At 34.2% G+C, this 12,246-nt stretch overlaps 2 protein-coding genes across 2 annotated transcripts; both read left to right on the forward strand.

The window, feature by feature from the left end:
• The first annotated feature begins 226 nt into the window (after positions 1-226).
• LOC127244453 (agamous-like MADS-box protein AGL29) lies at positions 227-892 on the forward strand. Its single transcript, XM_051265010.1, has one exon. It carries the CDS (start codon positions 227-229, stop codon positions 890-892), a length of 666 nt encoding a protein of 221 aa, XP_051120967.1.
• Positions 893-10,935: 10,043 nt separating this feature from the next.
• On the forward strand, positions 10,936-11,601 carry LOC127244456 (agamous-like MADS-box protein AGL29). Its single transcript, XM_051265012.1, has one exon. It carries the CDS (start codon positions 10,936-10,938, stop codon positions 11,599-11,601), a length of 666 nt encoding a protein of 221 aa, XP_051120969.1.
• Positions 11,602-12,246: the final 645 nt, after the last annotated feature.

Genomic DNA, 12,246 nt, shown 5'->3' on the forward strand with positions numbered 1-12,246 from the left:
TACAAAAGTAATCAAGAAATAAATTTTACATAAATAAAAACTGGAATTATGACATCAATATGCTTTTCCTTCAAAAGTAAAGTTATAAGAAAAGTTTAAACTAGTATAAATATTAGGATATCCATAGATGAAAATATACACACAATTTTACTAAACATATTTCTTTTGTTTTCTAACATATTTTCTAAGCTCTTACAAACCTACCTTCCTGTTCATTTTCGACATTATGAGCACTCCTCGAGATCAAGCTGAATCTTCATCCCGTCGAAAGCTTGGCCGTCGCAAGATCCCTATGCAAAAGATAGAGAAGGAGAGCAACCTTCTAGTCACTTTCTCAAAGCGCAAGTCTGGAGTTGTTAAGAAAGCAAGTGAGCTATGCACTTTGACGGGTGCAGAGGCTGGCGTGGTAGTGTTTTCTCCTGGTGAAAAAGCCCATTCCTTCGGACATCCAAGTATTGATTCTATTTCCAGCAAATTCCTTACCCCAGAGAATATAAGTGGAGGTGATCAGTGGAGAGAGGGTCGAGATTTGGCTTGGATTCGGCAATACGAGCTCAACCATTTGGCTCGACTAGAAGCAGAGATAGCTGCAGAGAAAGCACAGGGCGAACAATTGCTGAAGATGAGGGAGAATATGATACCATCAAGTATGGAGGGGCTCAGTTATGAGCAACTCAATTGGTTGAGAGGAGCTGTGACCACCTTTGGGAGTGACATGAAATCCTGGGTGAAGAATATGACTAGTGGAATGCCCATTGCCACTCGGCCGGCACCCAATGTTGGTATGCATCATCCGCATGGAGTGGGGTCAAGCTCAATGATGCCATATGATCAACGCTTCAGGCCGAGTGGAAGTGGCGGAAACAACAATAACAATGGTGGCGGATTATGAAGATGGTTGGTAATTGTGTGAGACTGATGTTCGGAATAAATTGATGCATAATTGTTAGAAGTAATAATGAATTAAATATTATTTTACCTTTATTGTAAGGATAATATATTTTCGTATTTTTAATAATAATAAAAATGTGTATGTTTTTCATGTTGTTTAATAATAATAAAAATGTGTGTTTATTTGTATATTTTGTTTCATATTTCCATTTATAATATATTTTTTTCGAAGTTATTATGTTTGCTTTTTATTTTTTGGTCAAGATATTGTGAGTTGGGTGAAATTTATAATTATTCTCGCAAATTTTATGGCCCACTCCATATGGGCCTATTGGAAACATGATGGAAATGGTTGGAAGAGTTGGGAATTGAGATCGAATGTACAAAAATTGGTAATTGAAAAATAAATTATTGTATGAAATTAAAGTTTCGATAATGTATAAAATGAAATTCAAAACAAAAACAGATAATAAAGCAAAAATAAATTGCAGGGACGGGAACTGGATGAATCCTACTAGATCTATAGTGGTCTATGTATCTTTCTCCCCCTCCTTTTTGTTTTGCATGCCTCTATTCACTATGCATAATTTTAACTATTTGAACAATGATCCAAATTGCATGTTTCAATGATTCTAAATGGGTATGTATATTTTTGGACTGAATAGTTAGATTTGACTTCACCATCTTCATTTTGGGTTTTCGACATCTCGGTATATTTCGGCCTCTAAATTGATATTTTTGGGTGATAACAAATACCTATAATATTAAAATTATCTATATATGACAAAATAAATATAGAATTATTTTAAAATTTTAAAGAAAAATTATTTGTTTCGTTAATTTATTTGTAACACCTGCATATAGGATGAGATGTGTCTATGAAAGAAAATAATCTTATGTGTTTGTGTCTTTTTGGAATTATTTTAATATTTACTCTTAAATATGGTCATAGTGATAGAACTTAATTATGATATTAATGGAGAATAATCTTATATTAATTTGGTGATTATATAATAAAGTTTGACATATATTGATTTAGTGAATATTAAGTAATAAATTATATAATAATATATGATTGAGTGAATATTGGATAATAAATTAGTGATATTTGTGCTTATCCATTATATATATATTGTAATAGTTTTGTAGAGTGAATATATCGAAAAATAAAGTTTATTTTCCTCCTATATTATTCCATATTTTGTTAGTTTTCTATCAGTGGTATTAGAGCCAAAGCCATGAACCGCTCGATCCCTTTATCCGTGCCGGTTCTCGATGGAAAAAATTTTAATCGATGGACCGTCCAAATGTGAGTGCTTTTCAATTTTTATGAATTATTGAATATTGTTAAAGAAGGTGTTCCAGCATTGCCGGAGGGTGCAACTGCTGCACAACAAACAACCAATCGAGAGAATAAGAAAAAAACATAAAAAAGCTCTATATCTTATTCATCAAGGTGTTACCAATGAAGTGTTTGAGAAAACTGCTGGAGCCACCACATCAAAGCAAGCATGGGATACATCGATGACGACATATAGAGGTGATGTGAAGGTCACGAAAGTGCAATTGCAAACATTGAGGCGACAATATGAGCTTATGGAGATGGGACCATTTGAGTCGGTGGCGGAGTATGTAACTCGTCTTTTGACTTTAACAAATCAAATGAAGACATGTGGAGATGATTTTAGTGAACAAGCCAAGGTGGAGAAAATATTGCGAACTTTAACGGCAAAGTTCAAGAATATTTTCGTAGCCATTAAAGAGGCTCATGATTCATCCACAATGACCGTTGATGAAGTATCGGACACATTACAAGCCCATGAGCAGCGTATGAATGAAAAAAAAATGGAGAAGCCAATTGAGAAAGCCTTTCAAGGTTCGGTGTCGCTTAATACCAAACAAAGCGATGAAGCTACAAGTCGTGGCAATTCACGTGGAAAAGGACGTGGCCGTGGTGGTTGCCATAACATACAATATGGAAACAAAAAAGTTGGGGCAGCATGGAATAATTTTGATCATTCCAATCAAAGCCATCAAAGAGGTCAAAGTTACAGAGATCGTGGTCGAGGGCGTGGTTGGAACAAAGGAAGGTTTGACAAGTCACATGTTGAGTGTTATACTTGTCATAAATTCCGTCATTATTCTAATGAATGCAGATACAAAGGAATTGACCAAAAGGTGCATTATGCGCAAGATTATGACGATCAAGATGATCATGGCCATGCTCTTTTGATGGTTACTTCCACCAATGAAGTGCCAAACTCTCATACATGGTTTCTAGATACCGGGTGTACAAATCACATGTACGGTAGGCGCGAGCTTTTTATTGAACTTGATGAATCAGTCCGATCTCAAGTTAAGTTTTCCGACGATAGCACAGTGCCGGTTATAGGGAAACAATGCATCTTTTATTAAGTTAAGGAATGGAGATCACAGTTCATGTCGGAGGTCTTCTATGTGCCTGCTATGAAAAGTAATCTCCTAAGCATGGGCCAATTGTTGGAGAAAGGATATGAAATGCATTCTAAAGGGCGTGCTTTTCGATTCTCGACAGAAAAGATACACTTATTTTGAAGACCACTTTAACAAAGAATCGTATGTTTCATGTTGATATTCCTAGCGGCGTGTATACATGTCCTAATGCAATGGTGAAAGATGAGTCTTGGTTATGGCATTTTCGCTTTGGTCACTTGAATTTTCAAAGCTTGAAAAGCTCGCTCAAAGGAATATGGTGAAAGGATTGCCAAAGATCGATCACCCCAATCAAGTGTGTGAAGCATGCATTTCAGGTAAGCAAAGTAGGCGAGCATTCAAAACTGAAAATAGTTGGTGGGCGAATCACTTATTGGAGAATGTTCACTCCGATGTTTGTGGCCCGATGAGTGTTGAATCTCATGGCAACAACAGGTACTTCTTGACATTTATTGACGATTTTTCTCGAAAGATTTGGGTTTATTTGCTACCTTAGAAATCTGCAGTGTTCACAAGCTTTATGAAATTTAAAGCTCATGTAGAAAAACAAAGTGGTTTTTCTATAAAGAGGTTACGAACAGATGGTGGTGGTGAATATATTTCTTCCGAGTTCAAGAGTTTTCTCGAGGATCATGGAATCGAGCATCAGATAACTCCACCTTACACTCCTCAGCATAATGGAATTTCAGAGCGGAAGAATAGAACCATCTTGGATATGTCAAGAAGCATGTTGAGAGCCAAAGGGTTGCCGAATTCCTTTTGGGGAGAACCTTTCGCTTGTTCGGTGTATTTGTTGAATCGGTCTCCAACAAAAGCTATTCGTGACTTGACGCCAGTAGAAGCATAGTGCGGAATCAAACCTAAGGTTCAACATTTGAGAGTATTTGGTTCTGTGGTCTACGTACACATTCCGGCAGCCACTCGAACAAAGTTTGATGATCGTGGATAAAAGACCATCTTTGTGGGTTATGCGTATGGTGGATACAAAGTTTTTAACCCAACAAAAAATAAAGTCATCATTAGTAATGATGTCATTTTTGTAGACGATGAAACATGGAGTTGGAGTTTGCCTCAAGCCACTCAAAGCCGATGTGTTGAATTATTTGAAGGTGCATCTCAAGGTGGAATTCACAGTATGGTTGAAGAAACTACACAAGCCAATACTTCCAATGAAAGGCCGACACAAGCCAATACTTTCGACGAAAGGCCAAGGCGTCAGCGACAACTTCCGGTCACACTACGTGACTATGTGGTAACTTCTGATGATGTCATTTCTAATGATGAAGAAATTGTGCATATGGCTATGTATGCAGATTGCAAACCTGCCTCGGTTGATGATGCAACAAAAAATAGTAAATGGGTGAAAGCTAGGGAGGAGTTGAGTTCCATCGAAAAAAATCATACGTGGGAGCTTGTGAATGCTCCATATGGTTGCAAACCCATTGATGTCAAGTGGGTTTTTAAAAGGAAGTTGAAGGAAAATGGAGAAGTAGAAAGGTATAAGGCGAGGCTTGTGGCGAAAGGCTATGAACAAAGGCCCGGATTCGACTTTCAAGAAGTATTTGCGCCTGTAGCTCGAATGGAGACAGTATGGTTGTTGATAGCCTTAGCTGCGCAAAATTGTTGGAATATACATCAAACGGATGTAAAATCCGCATTTTTGCACGGCCCACCTCAAGAGGAGATTTATGTGAAGCAGCCTCCAGGATTTCAATCGCATGGAAATGAGCACAAGGTGTATAAATTGAAGAAGGCCCTATATGGACTCAAACAAGCCCGCGAGCATGGAATATGCGGATTGATTCATTCTTCTCCAAAATTAGATTTCAAAGATGTCCAAGTGAACATGCTCTTTATGTCAAAGTCACTCCTACTGGCAACAAGTTGGTGTTGTGTATATATATTGACGATCTTATTTTTACAGGGAACAATCCTCGCATGATTGAGGATTTTAAATTATCCATGAAGCGCGAGTCTGATATGACCGACATGGGCTTGATGTCATACTTTCTTAGCATCAAAATTACTCAAAGAAATGATAGGTTCTTTGTTGCCCAACAGAAGTACCTTTCTGAAATATTAGAAAGGTTTAACATGCAAGGTTGTAATGTTGCACGAACTCCAGTGGAGGTTGGCACGAGGTTAATGAAAAGTGAAGATGAGTCTGCTGTCGATCCGACATATTTCAAACAAATTGTTGGAAGCTTACGATATCTCACATGTTCGAGGCCGGATAATATTTATGGTGTTGGGCTAATTAGCAGGTTCATGGAATCTCCACACCAATTGCATGCATCTTCAAGCTACTAAGAGGATTTTGAGGTATTTAAAGGGCACTCATGATTATAGCCTTTTTTATTCATTGTCTAGCAATTCTCTTGTTGGATTTTCCGATAGCTGTTTGGGAGGAGATCTTAAGGATTGAAAGATTAATACCGGAAAAATTTTTTTTTTTTTATGGATTTACTGTTATTTCCTGGTCTTCGAAAAAATAGCCTATTGTGGCACTATCAACTTGTGAAGTTGAGTATGTTGCTGCGTCCACAAGTGCATGTCAAGCTATTTGGTTGAGAAATGTGTTGGATCAAATTGGCATTCTGCTTGAAGGTCCTATACAATTGCAAGTCGATGATGTTTCGGCAATTAATTTGGCCAAGAATCCTATAGCACATGGGAGAACCAAACACATAGACATTCGTTACCATTTCTTGAGGGAAGCCGTGAATGAAGGGAAGATTGAATTGAAGTTTTGTAAATCTGAAGATCAAGTTGCCAATATTTTTATAAAGCCATTGAAGCATGAATCATTTGTGAAGTTGATGAAAATGCTTGGGATGACTTCGGCGGGATATCATAATTAAGGGAGGGTGATAGAACTTAATTATGATATTAATGGAGAATAATCTTATATTAATTTGGTGATTATATAATAAAGTTTGATATATATTGATTTAGTGAATATTGAGTAATAAATTATATAATAATATATGATTGAGTGAATATTGGATAATAAATTAGTGATATTTATGTTTTTACATTATATATTTATATATATTGTAATAGTTTTGTAGAGTGAATATATCGAGAAATAAAGTTTATTTTCCTCATCTATTATTCCATATTTTGTTAGTTTTCTATCACATAGATGTCATTTAGCTGCTCAAAATTGAATTTCACAAGGGGAGATCCTGACCTATGGTAACAATTTTCACGAGGCAAGTGTGGGGCTGTTTCGGAAATCCGTGTTGTCGCTCCAACAAAGAAAATACAAGAAAAATTATTTTGAAATTGCTATCTTGAAGCCTGTGATTTCTTCTTTTGGCTTGATCTGGTGAGCACTCGCGTTAGGGAGTAGAGCAACGATGGGGATGACGTGAACAACTTGAAGCTTTAATCCTCTTCATTTGATGGGAAGCAACTCGAAGAAACAAAGGTGGTCGCGGATGAAGCATCTCAATTGAAGGTGGCTATGGAAGAACCACGCCGTCAATAAAAGCCTTGCGAGCTACATTGAGATACATCAAGCTTGTCATGGTTGGTGTTATGATGCTTAGCATAGCAAAGTCTTGTTTTAAGTAGTTGGTATGCGTTCAATGGTTCGTCTCCTGTCATCTTGTGTTACCATACCTTGCCTTGTTTGTTTAATAATAGCAGTGGTGTAGTAGCATCAGTGCAGCCTAGTTGCTGTTAGCAGCAGCGGTGTAGTAGTAGTAATGCAGAAACTGTAATGCACTTTAATGTTTTGTAATACAATTTTTTGTGATGGTCCGTGTAGACTGCCTATTTATTCCTTTGATGGTTTGTGCAATATATATTTTGAAAAACCAGGAACAGAGGTGTTTTGATTTTTTTATTCTAGTTTTGGTGTAGGTATGACTCTTACTATGTGAGATACAAAAGGCGTTTAAGTGCAATTATAACTAAATTGATGCCTGTATATTTGTATAACAAACTATGACTTGTCTATTTGATAACAATGTAATGTAATAATAAGCAAAGTAGAACTGCTTCAGGCATTCTTATAACCCGTTGATAATGCATATTAAACTTTGAAATTGCATTATAGTAGCCAATCATTTTTACCTTGCAAAGACAACAGGCAGCACATATCTACCAACACTCACATGCCAAGCCATTTGATCCCAAACAATATATCTTGCACATGTTAGAACTTTGTTATTTTAGTAAATTGACCGCTCGTGAATTTCTATTCCAATAGTAATGACTTGCATTACATTGACACCGTACCAAAATATATCATGTACATGTCACAATTTTACTAAAAAATATTATTTACATGCCAAAATTTCGCTAAAGATATTCTTTACATATTTTATATTATCTAACATTGTGTCACGTATCATCCAATGGCGGTAGCGCATGGATTTGGCAGGCTGTGAAACTCACGCGTAGTCAATGTCCTGAAATATAAAAATTGTGACACTTGTAGTATATATTTTGGTAGGTTGATAATTAAAGTATAAGAGTGATAATTAGGCATATATACGAGATAGTTTTTGCAATATATTTTTTCATAATAATAAGTCCTCTAAATTGATAGTAGGATCTTAGAAATACTAATTGTGTTTTGCCTACTTCCAATCCATGGTTATTTCCATAATCTACCTTAGGACACCGTATAATCTTTTCCAAGTGATGTTCATCCGCGACAAGAATATGGCACAATCTCTATAATAGTAGTAGAGTATATCGAAACAATTGAAGCTTGTAAATAGTTATTGTGGATGAAGAAATTTAGGGAGAAGCTTGACTTCAATCAAAAGAGGTACACAATACTTTGTAACAATCAAAGCGTTGTCCATTTGGGTTATCATTGAATAAAAGATGTTATCAATTATATTTTCTTGAAGATGAAAAGGTTCATGAGAATATATAATAATGATGCATACATGTTGACAAAACCTTTTCCAAGGGAGAAGATTGATATTTGTAGATTGAATGAAAGGATGGCAAATCTCCCTACACCATCAATCGATATTAGACAGTTTATGTACATAGTCATCATTGTAGATCGATCGCAAGAATAATGAAACTCCCTACTCAATTATTAATTTATTTTCTTCAATGTTACTACACAAAGAAGATTTTCATAATATCCGTGAATGACATACTTTTGAAGTGTCTAACCTAATAACTTAAGGAGGTGTACAAAAAGAAGTGAGGAAAAAATTGGTGGTTGCCGTGCCTTAAGAACATTCCTGCACAAAAGCTAATCTACAAACATTCGACCGCCGGATTAACCTCAAATTTCTATAGTAGTTTCCTAACAAATTTTTGTAAATGGTGATGATTGGATTCAGAACACCGTAATGTGTGTTATGGTCCTCAAATATAGATATCTCTTTCGTATATTGCTATTGCAAGTAGTTTTGGTGTTGATGCTGATATGAAAAATCTAACCATTGAATTTGGTTAAATTTTGGATATATTGTTCAAGATATCTTGGGATGAAATTGGAATGGTGGACATTGTGTTCGGATTTCTTAGGCACCATTATTTTGGCTCAGAAAGTTCGTCATTGTAGTGAGTTGTTCACTTTCATCTATTCTTTGACAAGGTTATGCTATATCTTAAAAATAAATAAATAAGTAAATAATATGCTATATCTTTTGGTTTATCATATGGGAGGAATTTATTGAACATTTTCTACCATATTTTAGTGTAGTACTGATTTCCTTAGCTTTGATCCTATAGCTTTTATCCCTCACATTGGGGTGGTTTTTAACACAAAAATTTGTTCATGTTCTCTGTCAATTGCTTTATTCATGTTGCCTTGTTGCTTTCTTGCAATTATTTCATACAACACAAGAGATTGATAATTCATATTTCTTCTACATTATGTGTTCATCCCATCAGTGTTGTGCTAAATGAAAATTAGTATGAATTGTAGCATTTATATAAACACAAATAGTCGATTGAATAATAAACAGTATGAAAAGAAATACAAGCTATATCATACCAATTTTTATTTTAAAAAAATACATTATTATATTTTTATTTGTTTATTTATTTAATTGAAAATTATTGAAAATTTACGCTTACGATGATCTATTTTCCTTATCACAATTATTAAAAGTGATTTATATTTCATATATATGCATATGTATATGAATCATTTCATATTTTCCATTATTGCATGCATGTTTTCAATATTTTAAACATATTTGTCATGATTTCTTTTCGTAATTATGTGATATAATATTTATTTCAATAAACATCAAATGATATGGGAAGAATAAAAGTTTAATAAAAATGGATACGCTGTTTAGTGTTAAAGAAATTTTCTTCGATATAAATTCATTTTACGGTTACTTGGCAGCACTACTTCACAATAGACTACCCCATTTTATTAAACTCCACACTTTTGATATTGATTTCTTAATTTCATTAATTCTAAGTTTTGATGAAGCAATAATACTTTTATATAATACATTATATCAAGAAGTAAATTATATAAAAAAATTTAAGATTGTTTCAAGTATAGAGTAAGTTTTATGTTGAAAAATTTCTTTTGCGGGACTTGTAGCCTCTTATTTTATATTAACTTTTTTATAATTTATAATTTTCTTAGAAATCCTTTTTATTTACCGGTGATTTTTAATTTTTGTGTAATTTATGTTAAATCTTTCAAGGCAAAAAAGTTGTTAGGACTAATATTTGAAATATATATATATATATATATACATAGATGTAGCTTTTATTGTTAATGTATACTGCACATATTTTAGTATCGATTTAAACACCGTATATATATCTAGCACTAGTTAATTTTAACATAAAATTTTGCAAAACACTAGTTAATTTTAACATAAAATTTTGCAAAATCCTAGATACACATGCAACTATATATGTGTATATATATATATATATTCTACTACTATGACTTCTACTACTAATAACAACAAGAGAAGGAAACGCAATAACTACAATAAGGACAACGCATTTGATGATTAAATTTTGTTTTAGTTTTTGTTTGATATATGAAAATTAAACCAGTTTTTAGTTATTGCTTTTCTAAGGGAAATGAATGGCAGGTTTAATTCTTCTAAAAAAGGAAACTAGGAAAAAAAAAAACCCACACTTTCACACCATATCACTTACTACTAACTCCATGAGATCTTATGTCAAATATTAGGAAAAGAGTAGTATCCAAAATTTATTAACTATATGTCTAATAACATTGGTTACTTACATGATAAATCTTGCATAAATAAAAAGTGGAATTACGATATCAATTCACTTTTCCTACAAACAAAATAGTAATCAAGAAACAAATTTTGCATGAATAAAAAGTGGAATTAGGACATCAATTCACTTTTCCTAATTACAAAAGTAATCAAGAAATAAATTTTACATAAATAAAAATTGGAATTATGACATCAATATGCTTTTCCTTCAAAAGTAAAGTAATCAGAAAAGTTTAAACTAGTATAAATATTAGAATATCCATAGATGAAAATATACACACAGTTTTACTAAACATAGTTCTTTTGTTTTCTAACATATTTTCTAAGCTCTTACAAACCTACCTTCTTGTTCATTTTCGACACTATGAGCAGTCCTCGAGATCAAGCTGAATCTTCATCCCGTCGAAAGCTTGGCCGTCGCAAGATCCCTATGCAAAAGATAGAGAAGGAGAGCAACCTTCTAGTCACTTTCTCGAAGCGCAAGTCTGGAGTTTTTAAGAAAGCAAGTGAGCTATGCACTTTGACGGGTGCAGAGGCTGGCGTGGTAGTGTTTTCTCCTGGTGAAAAAGCCCATTCGTTCGGACATCCAAGTATTGATTCTGTTTCCAGAAAATTCCTTACACCAGAGAATATAAGTGAAGGTGATCAGTGGAGAGAGGGTCGAGATTTGGCTTGGATTCGGCAATACGAGCTCAACCATTTGGCTCGACTAGAAGCAGAGATAGCTGCAGAGAAAGCACGGGGCGAACAATTGCTGAAGATGAGGGAGAATATGATACCATTAGGTATGGAGGGGCTCAGTTATGAGCAACTCGATTGGTTGAGAGGAGCTGTGACCACCTTTGGGAGTGACATGGAATCCTGGGTGAAGAATATGACTAGTGGAATGCCTATTGCCACTCGACCGGCACCCAATGTTGGTATGGATCATCCGCATGGAGTAGGGTCAAGCTCAATGATGCCATATGATCAAAGCTTGAGGCCGAGTGGAAGTGGCAGCAACAACAACGACAATGGCGGGAGACTATGAAGATGGTTGGTAATTGTGTGAGAGTGATGTTCGAAATAATTTGATGCATGATTGTTCGAAGTAATAATGAATTAAATGTTATTTTATCTTTATTGTAAGAATAATATGTTTTTCGTGTTGTTTAATAATAATAAAAATGTGTGTGTCTATTTAAATATTTTGTTTCATAGTGCCATTTATAATATATTTTTATAGAAGTTATAATACTTTATACTTATTTATATTTTAAGTTATTATATTATTTTTTTTATTTTTTGGGTCAAAATATTGTGTGTAGGGTGAAATTTATAATTGTTCTCACAAATTTCAAGGCCCACTCCATATGGACCTATTGAAAACATGATCGAAATGGGTTGAAGTCGAATGTACAGAAATTGGTAAATTGAAAATTGAATTAAAGGCAAGGAACCGAAAAATTATTGCAATACATTGGATGAAAAGTAAAGATGGCGAGAATGTATCTAATGAAATTCAAAACAAAAACATAAAATAAAGCAAAGACAAATATAAAAAATAAAAAATAAAAAAAAATTGCAGGGACTGGAACATGATGAATCCTTCTTGATCTATAGTCGTCTCTGTATCTTTCTGTTTTTCCCAACTTTCAGTTTTTGTCATGCATGTCTCTATCGAATATGCACATTT

This window comes from Andrographis paniculata, unplaced genomic scaffold (genome assembly GCF_009805555.1).
Source record: "Andrographis paniculata isolate CXL003 unplaced genomic scaffold, ASM980555v1 Contig9END, whole genome shotgun sequence".
In the NCBI taxonomy this organism is placed as follows: Eukaryota; Viridiplantae; Streptophyta; class Magnoliopsida; order Lamiales; family Acanthaceae; genus Andrographis; species Andrographis paniculata.